Here is a 15,618-nt window from a genome sequence, read left to right on the forward strand (position 1 = left end):
CCAGTATGTGATCTATCTTGGAGAATGTTCCATGTGCACTCGAGGAGAATGTGTATTCTGCTGCTTTTGGATGTGTTCTGAATATATCTGCCAAGTCCATCTGGTTCAGTGTATAATTCAAAGCCATAATTTCTTTATTAATTTTCTGCCTAGATGATCTGTTCATTGTTGTTAGTGTATATTAAAGTCCCCTGCAATTACTGTATTCTTATCAATACGATTGCTTATGTTTGTGATTAACTGATTTATATATTTGGGTGCCTTCATGTTGGGGGTGTAAACATTTATAATTGTTAGCTCTTCTTGATAGATAGACCCCATAATTATGATATAATGCCCTTCTTCATATCTTGTTACAGTCTTTAGTTTAAAATTTAGTTTGTCTGATATAAGTATGGCTACTCCAGCTTTCTTTTGACTTCTAGTAGTGTGATAGATGGTTCTCTATCCCCTCTCTTCAAGTCTAAAATGAGTCTCTTGTAGACAGCATATAGATGGATCTTATTTGTTTATCTATTCTGATACCCTATGTCTTTTGATTGGGGCATTTAGTCCATTTACATTTAGAGTTATTATTAAAAGATATGGATTTAGTGTCATTGTTACCTGTGGGTTTCATGCTTGTGGTAATGTCTCTGGTCCTTTGTAGTCTTTGCGACGTTCCATTCATGGAGTGGACTTAGTAGTCATGAACTCCTTCAGTTTTTGTTTGTCTTGGAAAGACCTTATCTCTCCTTCTATTCTGAATGACAGCCTTGCTGGATAAAGGATTCTTGGCTGCGTATTTTTTCTATTCAGCACTTTGAATATTTCCTGCCACTGCCTTCTGGCCTGCCAAGTTTCACTAGACAGGTTTGCTACTACCTTTATGTGTCTACTCTTGTAGATTAAAGCCTATTTGTCCCTACTTGCTTTCGGAATTCTCTATCTTTGTATTTTGCCGGTTTCACTATGATAATGCCATGGCAAAGACCTATTCTTGTTGAATCTGAAGGGAGTTCTCTGTGTCTTCTGGATTTGGATGTCTGCTTCCTTACCCAGATTAGGAAAATTGTCAGCTATAACTTGTTCACGTAAACCTTCTGCCCCTTTCTCCCTCTCTTCTTGTGGAACTCCTATGATATGGATATTATTAAATTTCATTGAATCACTTAGTTCTCTAATTCTCCCCTTATTGTCTAGTATTTTCTTATCTCTCTTTTTCTCGGCTTCATCATTTTCCGTAATTTTGTCTTCTATTTCACTTATTCTCTTCTCTGCCTCCTCCATCTTTGCTGTCACCACCTCTAGTTTATTTTGCACAACATTTTCTTAATTCATCGTGACTATTTCTTAGTTCCTTGATCTCTGTAGCAATAGATTCTCTGCTGTCTTCTAAGCTTTTTTTCAAGCCCAACTATTAATCTTATGACAATTATTCTTTCTTGATCAGATATATTGTTTATATCTGTTTTGAGCAATTCTCTAGCTGTCATTTCTTCCTGGAATTTCTTTTGAGGAGAATTCTTCTTTTTCATCATTTTGGCTAGTTTTCTGTCCCTTATGTGTTTTAATAGCTTATTACATGTCCTGTACCGGCGAGCACTACTATATTAAAAAGGGGTCATACACTGTCCAGGGTCTGGCCCTTCAGGATGTGTTTTGGAGTCTCTCTCTTCAGAGAGAGAGAGAGAGAGAGGAAAATAAATAAGAAGGAGATATAGAGGAAGTATAAAAAGAATAGATTAAAAATGTTTGGTTAAACAAACCAACAACCAGAATAGAGAAGGGAAGAAAGAAGAGGAAGAAAGGGAAGGAAAAAAATATTACATATATGTTATATATAAAATAAGAGTTGACCAAGAATCAAATCAGAAAATGCAAAACTGCTAGACCAATATCTGATGGTGCCTTGGAACTGGTGACTCTAGTGGTCTGCAGGAGGGGCCATCTGGTTCTGTCATTGTCAATCTTGCTCTGGTAGATACTCAGCTACCAAGCAAAGAGGGGCGTGGTTTGGTATAGGCGGGTCCAGCCTCCACAGTGGGCCTGTTTTCTGTTCTCTGAAGCCCCACCTTTTTGGTGATGGGGAGAAAAATATTGACACCCCAGTCTCTCCTCCCCAGACCAGATGACACAAACCACTGTGTTCAGGCTATTCTCACAGTGCGGCACCTGCACGAGCGGCCCGTGTGTCCCGTTTGTCCCATTCCACAGCTTCCTGTGCCTCCCAGGCACTTGGCTGGGATTCAGACTGGCCCTGAATTTAAAGGATCCTGCTCCAATGCCCCAAAGTGTAGTGCCATTTTGCCTAGCCAGCAGACAGAGGGCCTCTGGCTGGTGGGTGTGTGCAGGATCTTTTGTCCGTGGAGCTGCTATATACCTTCTTACCACAGCACCCAAGGGAGACGACTGCTCTCTCTGACTGCCCTCTGAGCTAGCTACCCAGCCTGGGGCTGGCTCCTCCTCCCCATCAGGAGAGTGTACAGTGTGTCTGCTCCCAGTCCAGAGAAAGTCCTGCAACTCTGGATTGTGTTAGAAATTGGTTCTTTCTCCTTTTTTCCCGTTACCCAGTCTGTGGGTTTTCTCTTGTTCAAATACAATCCTACACTTCCACACCCTCTCTTTCTCTTCCTTTTGTCTATCCACAGAAGGGGATCCCTCTCCTCTCTGCCTACACCATGTGTTTTATCTCTCCCAATTCATAATCACGCACCTATGGCCTACCAATTTGTCACCAAGGGCCCCTTGAGATGTTTCTGTCACTCTGTAGCCGAGATTCCTGAAATTCTAAGTCTCCTGACCTCAGTACTGCTGTGTTTGAGGGATAAGGGAACTTTGGGTCCCCCTACTTCTCCACCATGTTGACTCCTCTCAAAGAAGACTTTAAAAAAAATCTTTTTTATTGTAATTGTCACCTATTCTTTAGTACAAGAGGGACTGAAATATAATCTTTATTTTAAACCAGAACATATTTTAAGCCCAACTGTTGCCTCTAGATTGGGAGGTGTGAATCTGTGAGTTATATAAACAGATTACATTTTAAATCTCTGGGGTGGCAGATAAAGTTCTGCATTCCATTTAATTGAGAACAGAAAGCAAGGTCTGATCCCAAATACTGCAATTGGGTTAGCTTATTTCTAATATCAAAATATGTAAATGTGCTTACATTTAAAGGACAAAAAGTATCATCCTTCCATAGCTACTTACGTACAAATTTTCATTTATTCATGCTGCTCTTCCCTTTGCATGTGCCTAATTCAATGGTTTGCATCCAGGTTCCAGTAAGGAAGGCTCTCTGGATACGAGTTTAGAAGTACAAAATGGGCTGAATTTGACCTGACATGTTTGGTCTGCCCAGTGTTTTTAAATATTTGCATTAAATTACAAATTAGGTGATTTTATATTTATGTAAAAGTCCAGAGTTCATGTTCCTTTTGAAAAATGTTGAGGAACTGGCAACATGGTACAATAATTGACTTGAGCTGAACATTGAGGAACACTTTTAGACAGGACATGTACTTCTGTAGTCTGAAGAAACCCCCACTTGACCTGCTTCATTTATGCCTGTGTCTGTTCACCTCCTACAAGAATGTGAGTTTGGAACGTTTGGTTTAATCTTACCGTAACAGTAACCAATCGAGCCACATTGGTTAAATGATATCTTTGACACCAAATAAAGGTCTAGAGATAATTAGTGGTAGAGCCTAGATTATAATATAGGTCACTTCACTTTTAATCCCTTGATACTGGTACCATCTATTCCAGATCTTAATTTTTCTAACATTCAGTTTTCATAGTTGTTAGGTTGAAAATAATAAAAATACTGATATCATGTAATTGTTGCAAAGGTGAAATATTACTTGGATTGTCATTGTCAGGTTTATATCTGTAGTGAAATTTTAACCATTTCTACCAATACTTTTTTTTTATTACAGCTAGTACATCTTTATTATTTCTGTATTCTGTATATAAAGTGGTGACACTTTATATATGCACAGTGTTTTTAAATATTTGCATTAAATTACAAATTTGCAAATAAAATACAAATTAAAATTCATATATATATATATATGAACTTCTGGGTTTAACATGACTTTCTGATGCTTTTGTAGAGTGGTATTGTTATTCAATATGTTGCTATACTTAAGACCTAAATATTTCTACACATAAATATTCTTCATAGTCTTAAATGATATTCATTTTTCTATATGAGTAATTGATGTCCCAGGTACTGTATACTCATGTAAATACTTGTGAATGTGTTAACAAGAAACATTAAATTTCTGTCATGAAGTATTAAACTCCCTTTATATTCAATAACATCTGAATGTACATTTTTTTCTAATAAAATTATTTTGTAGATAATCAAAAAACAATAAAAATGAGAATATGAAGATCTGAGTGTGTTTATTAGCATGCTGAGTACAATTTAACTTCTAGAACTGAAGTGAGCTAACAAAATAATATAATACCATTGACTAATACCTGACACATGGAAGGGTCAAAACAAATTGTTTATTATCTTAAATACTTCTGTGCTTTAAGACTTTAGCGTTTTATTATGTTACATTTAAAAAGAGAATTTAATTTAGTTTTATTTTTTCAGAGTACCTTCAAATTTAAATCTGAGAGTGACATTCATTTGGCAGAACATCATAAACAGGTTCTGTATGATGGGAAACTTGCAAGTAGCATTGCATTTACATATAATGCTAAAGCCACTGATGCACAGCTATGCCTGGAATCATCACCAAAGGAAAATGCATCAATTTTTGTGCATTCCCCACATGCCCTAATGCTCCAGGTAGGCGAATAGTAGCTTAGTTTCCGTATTTTCATTGAGTATTAACAGTATCTATTTTACGTATTAAATATTACCAACCTATAGGTCTACAATTGGTATTTTTTTTTTTCATCTTCTGGTTCTTTGCCTGACATTTTTGCCTTCTACCTTATTTTTTTATTTTAATTTTTTGGCAATATACTTTACCTTGGACTAGTCAGTCTCCTTAGTAGGGAATCTGTCATTTCTGTTATCTTATCTGTTATATATCCTTTGGGAAAAAAAATCCTTTGATTAGCTGAACAGATAGCTGTTAGACACAAAAATATACGTTGCTTTAAGGGTGTACTAATATAACTCCCCCACATAAAAATTACTTGAATGTCTTTAAATCTTCTGATAGTATTTCTTATTCTAAATTATTTTTCCATTTATAGCTTCATATTTCAGTATAAAAATCTCAACGTAAGTTTCAGATTTAAAGTGGTTGCCAAAGATATTTCAAGTTTTTATTTTATATGTGTATCAAAAATTATATAACTGAGGGCTTTAAAAATGTCAATATTTTTGAAATTCTTTTTACGAAGTCATTTGGAACAAGGAAATAATGATAACTTATGCCTCAGAAATTTAATACACATTTTTGTTTTTGAACATAGGATGTGAAAGCTATAGTAACACATTCAATTCATAGTGCAATTCATTCAATTGGAGGGATTCAAGTGCTTTTTCCACTTTTTGCCCAACTGGACAATCGTCAGCTCAATGACAGTCAAGTGGAAACAACTGTCTGGTAAGTTTTCTTTGAATGTGTAATTTGTACACACTTAGATAATGCCTGACATCCTTGGTGCTGTGTAAATGTGTTGTAAAATTTGGTTTTTATCCCTGACATGCTAATAAAAGCTCCTTTAGGACTAAGGCAGATACAAATTTACACATTATTAAGACTTGACACAATCATAAAGGAATGACTTCCTTGATAATAAATGAAAACATCTTACTAGATGTACCATAGTGATTATAATACAAGTTGAGGAAAAATGGTAGTCCCAACCTTATCCTTTGGAAATGCTTATGGTTTGGATCATCCATGAAATCCTGTCAGCTTTAAAAAAATTACTAGGGTAAAGTTTATTCTGAAGAATACTATTTGATAACAGTTATATAACTTACATGTTAGTATTATTTTATAATGATATTATCAAAAGACCAGCATAATATTAAAAGATATTAGCTTTCCTTTAAATACAGTTCCTGTATGAGAACCCAGATATACCCAAGATATATCTGTGTTTATATAATTCAGTTATTTTCTGATTAGGTTGATTTTATGTGTAATTTTTGTAGTTTCCTTCCTTTTTATTAAACATACCTCATGCATAACATTTTATATTTTTTATATTTAATTTTATATCTTAGAATCATTTATGTAAGTAGTTAAATGTGAGTTTTAAGAATGATTTTTACTGTGTACATTGCTATGTTTGGAGAATTTAAAGAGAAAATTGTATAGGTAAACATTCATTTTTACTCCAAAAGCAATATAGGAATGCTTCACTAGTATGTACACATATGTATGAAAGTCTTCCAATTTTGAATTGTTGGAAAACTTAGTGAATGAAGCAAACAAAGGTGGGAAAAATTCCAAGTCCGTTGAAGTGTAACATGATTTTCTCATATTTATTATCTAAATAAGTTATTAACAAAATTCTATTTTAATATTGCTAATAATATTATCCCTGTACTGAGACCATCTTTATGTAAAGTATAAATATGTATATAAATGTGACCTGTACATTTACAACACTGAGCTCCATGGGTCATGCTTTCTTTTATATCAGTGTAAAGGTTGAAGTCTTGAAGTTAAAAGGAATCTCGAGATCATACCCTGCTGTGATACTACTTTGCTACAAGATCTTAAGTAATTTCATTGGGCGGCATATCAGCCTAGTGGAAAAATAAAACTTTAAATTTCCATCCTGGATCTAAATTCAAAATGTTTTGCTCTTTATCATCCAAGTGAACCAGTATACATTGTAATCAGTAATTAAAAACTTAGTGCTATGAGAAGAAATTGGCAGAGGAAGTAGCCAGTAGAAAATTCCCATGTGTAATTTAAATATTCCTTATGAATTAATATTGTCCATAGTTATTCTAACCTGAAATGGAATTTGTTGCTTTGAGAATAAAATTAGAAAGATTATGGAGTTTGAAATGTTATAACTAAAACAAACTATCACAGTAATTTATGTCTACATGAATAGCTATTATAAAATCTTAGTGCTAAGATCATATTTTAACAGGTTATCTGGTCCATTCATCCAAGGCACATGGTTATTTTTCATTGCCTGTCTTCAAAACTCATTTTGATATTTACACTATATTTTGGTATCTTAAACTGTATTTATTTCATCATGGAGATAGAAGACAATGTAAACAGTCAGCATTCTGGTTTTCATTTTTATTTGTTTTTAGTTCTTTTATGTCACTCATCTAAACTTTTCTCTGTAATAAATAACTTCAACTTTTGCAATGATATATATGTTCTTCTTAGTTTAAATCCAACAGAAAACATATAATAAGAAAAGTATCACTATCCTCTTTAGTAATCATACATACCCAATTCCAAGCTACCCTGCAGTTAATTCAGTTATGTGCTATTTTGAATTCTTATCTAATACTTTTACATTAATTGTGTCCAAGCCCTTGATGTTTGAGGTTGGCTCTTTTGTGGACAACTGTATCTATCAGCAGTACAGTCTTTTGTTATTTAAAATTTTGAAAGGGGGGGGGCATTATAGATAAGTGTGCACATCAGTGATATAGTCTTTCAGTGATATAGTCTAACATTTAAAATATTAAAGTTGTTAAATGGGACTTCTCCCTCTACTTGAAGAACATAGATTCTTAGCTGTAGGACAAGGGTTGGTAGAATTTCTTGTTTCCTGGCTATATCCTAAACTCATATAGATGAATGAGACCTTGAAATAGGGTATACCATCTTATTTTTAGTTATTATTGAATTATTCTAAATCAATGAGAATCTATTTAAAGTTTTTAAATTTCCAGAGAAAATTAGATACACTCTTTTCTGAAAATCCGTTTGCATAATAAGCATATGCCAACAATTGTAATATTATCTAATTCTTAATTACTTTATGGAACAATTGAGCTAAGCTATAAAGTTAGTTACTTCTCTGTCTTCTGTGTTTCAAGCTGAAGTATTTAGTTTCCATGTACTTTCGTCTACTTAGCAGTCCATTTTTATGAAACTTTGTATTGTTTCTGCAAGCTTTACCTCTCTGTTGGCACTGTTACACTGTCCTTACAAATCTTGATGAGTTTTATTCTATATAAGAGGCTTTGTATTAAAATGATTTTTTGACATAATTATCTTATTTTTTGGAGCCTTTAAAGGTAGGCTTTGTGAGAATTTTTGTGGCTTTGTTTTATCATGAAAGCTATGTATTATAGTTGTTATATGTGTGGACTTTAAAGTCAGACAGACTTGGGTTCAAATGCTGAGTTTACTGTATTATTAGTACACCTTTGTTAACAATTTTGTGCTTCAGCTTCCACCATTATAAAATGTAGTAATGATAGCTCATTGGATTCTTTAGATTAAATGTGATAAAATATATAGATCGATGTAGTAAACAGTACATGCTGGGTTTTGTTATCCTGATGACATTGGGCTAGGCGATCTGTAAGATTATCTCTAATACTACAGTTTTATATTTAAAAAATGATATATTATTAATCTTGGAAGTTGGTTGTTATAATACAGGCTGTATTACTTTGTATTTGAACTTCTTTCTACCAGTGATACAGTATTTACAATAGAGAATTACTGAAGTAATGAAGTAGGACTTTTATTTTGAACTTTAGTTGTAGTGATGAAAACTGGTTTTGAACTATCCATTTTCTAGATATAGTGGCTTAAATAGAGGATGTGTTAAGTCAAGTTTTGAAGCCAAACACCAAGTCAAAGAAAGCCTGGAAGGGTTTAAGATGAGTTTTCTGTAACTAGTTTTTGGATTTTGTATAGCTGCCCCTTTAGTATTTAAATCTCCAGGAATAACACTTCCTATCGCCTTCAAAGAACATGTAATTTTAGCTTTTATTATGGCACAAAAAATTAACCAACAAAATGAATAGATAATATTCAATAGATAATAATTCAATAATATTGTTGAATTGAGTTAAATATCTTGTGGCACCACAAACAGTATATTTGATGTTACCTGTTTTTGAATAAGTAAATTAGGCCAATATGTAATTACCATTGTGATTTCATTCTATTCATAATGATTCTCAAGCACTGTGATCACCTTGATTAATTCTGTCAAGTGATCAAAGCTATCTGGATGTTTTGTCATTTTTCAGCAACTAATACTATTTTGCATTGGATGCGTCGATCTTAGTCCAGTGAATATTGAAAGCAATGACTAAACAAATTGCCTTCCATTAGACATTTAATAGTCAATAACATAAAGAATAAATAAATGATTAACAAATTATTTCAAGAAAGTATAACTCCAATCTTGAAGTAATCATATTTTTTTATTTTATATCTAAGAATGACTCAATATATTAGAAATTTCATTTTCCTTTGATTTGGATGATCAGATACATTGACTGTACATGACATTCTTTCTCATTTGGCCCGGCCTCCTTTTTTCAAGGACATATGTTATTAAATTCTGTAGGTGATATAAAACTAATCTTCCTTATTGTGTGTTGTGGGAAGAATTTGCTTTGGAAAAATGTTTTCTAGTGCAAGGTATAAATAGACTTTTGTATATCAAGCAATTAAAAATACACTAAGGAAGAAATTCTCATTAGAGACAGTGTGATGCAATAAGGAGGACTTCCTTTGGTGTCAGACAGATTAAGACTCACACCAGTGTTGTGTTATGTACTTTCTGATTTTAGGTGATGGGTTGTTCAAGGATGTGTAGTACTAGTTGTACATGGCATTTACTGAGTACTTAACTATGTGCCAGCCTCTGTAACTGTGTTATCTCAGTTACTACTTTTCTGCTGATGAGGGAGAGAAAAACCGAGTAACTTCCTCAAGGCACGAGATTTAAGTGGCAGATTAGAACCAGGATCCGAATCCTGAAAGCTTGATTCCAGAGCCCTCCCTCTAAACCAATGTGGGCAACTCTGAGAATCACTTTTGCCAGCTGTGGTATGATTTTCATAATGCCAACTTTATCTGAGTATAAAATGAACTAAACTAAGATAGTACGTGTTGAAATATCTACCATATTATCTGGTACGTAATAGGCATTGAATGTATTTTCTCTCTTTCCTCAGTAAGTATTAGATCACTATTGATGTGATGTAATTTTGTATTACTAAATTTTATTTTTAATGTGATTTTAATTCTGAAAAATTTTATAAGCTAAAATTCAATTTCAGGTGATAGTTTCAATGAATTCTTTTAAGTGTATAAATATTTTTTCTGAGAAAAGTGTTCTTTTTGATTTTAGTTATGATATAAGCTGTTTGGTAGACTGCTTGATGGAATATAAGATATAAAAAAGATTTAGAGAATTCCATAAGGCATTTATGTCTGTGACCTATCATTAAGAATCTTCTTGTAATGTGAATGTTAAGAACTCATCAATTTGTTTAGTGAATTTAAATGAAGTTTTTTTTTTCTTAAAATGTATCTTGCTCATCAGTTCTTCCAATGATTATCTTGAATTTTATAGTCCCCTTAATAATTAAGAATTTCCCTTAATTAAAAATTTCATTGTAAATTCCTGACTAGCACTATTGTCATATGTAAACCAACAAAGTTGCCTGGAAATTGCAGTATTTCAGTCACTTACTTAGCTCAACAGATTTTTTCCTTAGACTTTGAAGTGACATAAAAGACCTTTTTCCAATCACATTTTCTGATTGTAAATTGAGGGAAAGTTACCTACTATACAATGTCAAAATTCTTTTAAATACTTTTAACCCAGCTGACAAATAAATGAAAAGTGATTGGTTTAGGTAGGCAAAATAAGTGAGACATCTGTTTATAATCATTATCTCTCTTGTGAAAGTTATTGTACATATGTATAGAATATAGTATTTTGGTTTCCACGAGTACTTAGATATTTTAAAATACATACCTACCAATTATATTCCCTTTATATTTTTTGGAAAGAATGTATGTCTGTCACAATTAGTATATATATATTTGCTAGTTTGCCTTATTTTAGTTTACTAAATTATTAATGAAAAACTCTTTGAAGTAAAAGAGACACAAAGTGTATTTGGGTCAGTATTACTACTATTGGAGGAGAAACAAGCAGATAATTATTTAGTGAGATTTAGCTAAAGTAAAATGGAATTTATATTGCATTTGCTGTGAAAATGAATTTTTAAGGAGTAAAAATAAAATACATTAAGTATTCTGCCTAAAACGTAGGGAAATTATAATTTAATGTTCAAATAGCCTCCTTTTGTCAGACAAGTCCTTTTTACTCTGTGGAGTCTTTACAGGAGATACCTAATAATAAAACTTCTAGTACATGTAGCAATTTAATAAATTTGTCAGCTGTCAGCAACAAAAGATATTTTGTTTTACTCTTGATTTATGATTTATGATTCATTGACTTTTCACATAAGCTGGTGTCTTAATAGTCCATTTTAAAGTGTTTTTTACAATGTGATTACTTTTTCACAATAATTCTTTCATGAAAAGTTTCTTTTAAATCTAGTGAAATCCATTTTTAATGCTATGTTACTTTGTGCTATTTCAGTGTATAGCACATAATTTGCTCTGGAAAAGGCAAGGCTTTTGCTGTATCTTTGACCCCCCCCCCCCAAAGGATAGTTGTTTTTTCAAAGGGATAACTACAAATTATTTGTTGCAGAAATTTTGACAACATGAGCACATCTTCAGTGAATTATTGTGTTAATTTTCTTCTAGTTTGTATATCCACATCCTTTCTCCTTCGATATTTCAGTCTTGTAACAATTTTGTTATTTTTCACACGAAATAGAATTTATTTCCTTTAATTTTCCTTTTACATTCTTTTTGAAAGTAAGAAAAATGGCTTCATTCATTTTGATTGTATGGTAATCATAGAATCTAAAATAGATATTATTTGCTTTTATAAAAACTATTGCCATATGCTAGGCTGTTCACCTTCAGAAGCCCAAATTTCTTTTTTTCTTTCTCTTCTTTCTCTTCTTCCTTCCTTCCTTCCTTCCTTCCTTCCTTCCTTCCTTCCTTCCTTCCTTCCTTCCTTCCTTCATTTCTTCCTTCCTTCCTTCCTTCCTTCCTTCCTTCCTTCCTTTCTTTCTTTCTTTCTTTCTTTCTTTCTTTCTTTCTTTCTTTTAAATGATTATTTATTTTGAAAGAGGGAGCTCTCGCATGAGCTGGGGAGGGGCGGTGAGAGAGGGAGAGAGAGGATCTCTGCACTGTCAGTGCAGGACCCGATACAGGCTCAGTCTCATGAACCATGAGATCATGACTTAAGCCGAAATCAAGAGGTGGACCGTTAACTCACTGAGCCACCCAGGTGCCCCAGAAGCCCATATTTTCTGATGAATAGTGGGTATAATACTAAGGTTCTTCCCAATGTTGAGGCTCTTTTCCCTTGCTCTTCCCTGGATGTGATGACCATTATGTCATATTTAAGAAAAGAACCTGTAAGAAAACAATCTTTTCTTCTGAATTGAATCTTTAAGAATTAATAAGTCATCATCAGGAGGTTCTAGTCAACTTAGTATTGTAATTTTATTTACTTTTATGTTATTTTGTTTCTGGGTCCCTGATCTTATTACCTAGGCTGATAACTCCCAAAGCTTTTTTTCTAGCTATCTTCTGTTTAGGCTCATATACCCAAACTCTGTAGAAGGTATCTCAAACTTAACATGCCCTAAATAAAAACTACAAATCTTCTTCTTTGCACAATTTTTATTACTTTTGAAATTCTTTTTATTTAGAAATTTTAAAATTATTTTTAATTTTTTTAAAGACTTCCATTTTTTAGGAGAAGTTTTAGGTTTACAATAAAATCAAGAAGATACAGAGATTTCCCGTATACTCCCTTTCCCCCACATAATATACCCTCCCCCTTAATCAACATCACTCATCAGAATGACACATGTTTTACCAAGGATGACACTAAATTGTTTCAATGTAATGACCCAAAGTCTGCAGTTTATCTTAGAATTCACTCTTGGTGTTATACGTTCTATGGGCTTAGGAAAAATGTGATAACAGTGTATCCATAATTAGAATACCATACCAAGTACTTTCACTTCCCTGAAAATTCTTTGTGCTCCACTTACTCATCCTCTTCCTTCTCATACCCACTCCTTGGAAACCACTGGTCTTTTCATCTTCATATTTTTGTGTTTTTCACAATGTCGTAGTTGAAATCATACAGTATGCAACCTTTTCAGATTGTCTTTTTTCACTTGGTAATATACAATGAGGATCCCTTCATGTCTTTTCATGGCTTGATAGTTCATTTCTTTTTAGCTCTGAATGTATATATTCCTTTGTCTGTATATACCACAGCTTATGAACCCATTCACCTACTGAAGGACATCCTGGTTGTTTCCAAATTTTGACAATTACGACTGAAGCTGCTGTAAACCTTGTGCAGGTTTTTGTATGGGTATAACTTTTCACCTTCTTTGGGTAGATACCAAGGAGCATGGTTGCTGGTTCATATGATGAAAGTATGTTTATTTCTGTAAGAAACCTCTAAATTGTCTTCCAAAGTGGGCATGTCATTTTTTTCATTCCACCAGAAATGCATGAGAATTCCTGCTGCTCCATAGCCTCACTGGCACTTGGTGTCGGTGGTCTGGAACTTGGCTATTTTAGTAGGTATGTAGTGGTGCTTCATTGCTGTTTCCTTTTGCATTTACCTGATGACACGATATGGGGCATCTTTTCAGTAGCTTCATTTTTCATCTATATCTGCTTCATTGAGGTGTCTGTTAAGGTCTTTGGTTCATATTTTAATCAGGTTGTTTGTTTTCTTCAGTTTTTTTTAAAGATTTATTTATTTTTTAGAGAGAGAGTGAGAGAGAGGGAGAGAGAGAGAGAGAGGGAGAAAGTGAAAGTAGAGGAGGTACAGAGAGAGAGGAAAGGGTGAGAGAGAGAGAGAATACCAAGCAGGCTCTGCACCATCAGTGCAGACCCCAATGCGAGGCTCAAACCCACAAACCGTGAAAGCATGACCTGAGCTGAAGCCAGATGCTTAACTGACTGAGCCCCCAGGCACCCTCTTACAGTTCAGTTTTAAGAGTCCTTTTTATTCTTTGGATAACAGGTTTTTGGGTTTGTTTTTGTTTTTGTTACATGTTTTTGTTTGTTTTTATCAGGTGTATCTTTTGCAAATATTTTCTCCCGGTCTGTGGCTTGTCTTTTAATTCCCTTGCTATTATCTTTCTAGGAGATTTTAATTTTAATGAAGTCAAAGTTATCAATTATTTCTTAATGGATTTGTCTTTGGTATTATATCTAAAAAGTCATCACCATACTCAAGGTCATCCATGGTTTTTCTTATGTTATCTTCTAGGAGTTTTTTGGTTTTGCATTTTACATTTAGGTCTGTGACCCATTTTGAGTAAATTTTTGTGAAAGGTGTAAAGTGTATTTCTAGATGGGTAGTTGGTCAGCTTTTCCAGCACAATTTGTTGAAGATACTGTCTTTGCTCCATTGTATTACCTTTGTTCACTTGTCAAAGATCAGTTGACTATATTTATTTGTGTCCATTTATGGGATCTCTATTCTGTTTCATTTATCTATTTTTTATTCTGTCCCCAATACCACACTGTCTTGATTACTATAGTTTTATAGTAAGTCTTGAAGTTAGTAGTGTCAGCACTCTAACTTTGTTCTTTAATACTTTGTTGACTATTTTTTGCTCCTCTGTATAAACTTTAGAATACATTGTCAATATCCATAAAATAATTTACTGGATTTTTGACTAGTATTCCACTGAACCTATAGATCCATTTGGGAAGAACAGACATGTTGACAGTATTTCTTCCTCCTATTCATGTACATGGAATATCTCTCCCATTTATTTAGTTCATTTTTTATTTCAATTTGGAGAGTTTAATTTTTATTATATAGATCTTATTTATATACTGTTAGATTTAGATACATAAGTATTTGATTTCTGGGGGGTGCTAATGTAAATGGTACTAAAATTTTAATTTCAGATTCCACTTGTTCATTGTTGGTTTGTAGGAAAACAATTTGACTTTTTTATATTAACCTTGTATCCTGCAAGCTTGCTTTAATTGCTTTTTAGTTCCAAGAGTTTTTTTGTGGATTTTTTTCAGATTTTCTACACAATCATGCCACCTGCAAACAAAGACACTTTAATGTCTCCCTTCCCAATTTGTATGTATTATGTGGAAAAGAAGTGGTGAGATGGGACATTTTGCCTTGTGTCTCATCTTAGTGGGAAAGCTTTAGTTTTTCATCATTAAGTATGATGTTAGCTGTAGGGTTTTTTTTTTTTTAATGTTTGTTTATTTTTGAGAAGAGACAGAATGTGAGCAGGGGAGGGGCAGAGAGAGAGGGAGACAGAGAATCCAAAGCAGGTGCCAGGCCCTGAGCTGTCAGCACCCAGCCCGATGCAGGGATCGAACTCACAAACCGCAAGATCATGACCTGAAGTTGGACACTTGACCAACTCCCACCTAGGTGCCCCTTAGTTGTAGGTTTTTTATAGATAATCTTTATCAAGTTGAGAAAGTTCCTAATTTACTGAGAGTTTTTATCATGAATCGTTGTTGAATTATGACAGATGCTTCTTCTGCATCTTTTGATATGAGCATGTCATTTTTCTTTTTTAGCCTATTGATG

The 15,618-nt window shown here is 33.5% G+C and overlaps 1 protein-coding gene across 11 annotated transcripts in view; it reads left to right on the forward strand.

Moving 5' to 3' along the window:
* NBEA (neurobeachin) overlaps positions 1-15,618 on the forward strand; it is a 689,522-nt gene that overhangs the window by 129,497 nt on the left and 544,407 nt on the right. For 10 of the 11 annotated variants that reach the window (XM_045473789.1, XM_045473805.1, XM_045473824.1 and 7 more), the window contains exons 9-10: positions 4,589-4,786; positions 5,425-5,558. In XM_045473789.1, the coding sequence (XP_045329745.1) occupies positions 4,589-4,786; positions 5,425-5,558 (332 nt within the window). Of the gene's footprint in view, positions 1-4,588; positions 4,787-5,424; positions 5,559-15,618 lie in introns of those variants that run through there. The other variant, XM_045473863.1, reaches the window with a different exon arrangement.

This window comes from Leopardus geoffroyi, chromosome A1 (assembly GCF_018350155.1).
Source record: "Leopardus geoffroyi isolate Oge1 chromosome A1, O.geoffroyi_Oge1_pat1.0, whole genome shotgun sequence".
Lineage (NCBI taxonomy): Eukaryota > Metazoa > Chordata > Mammalia > Carnivora > Felidae > Leopardus > Leopardus geoffroyi.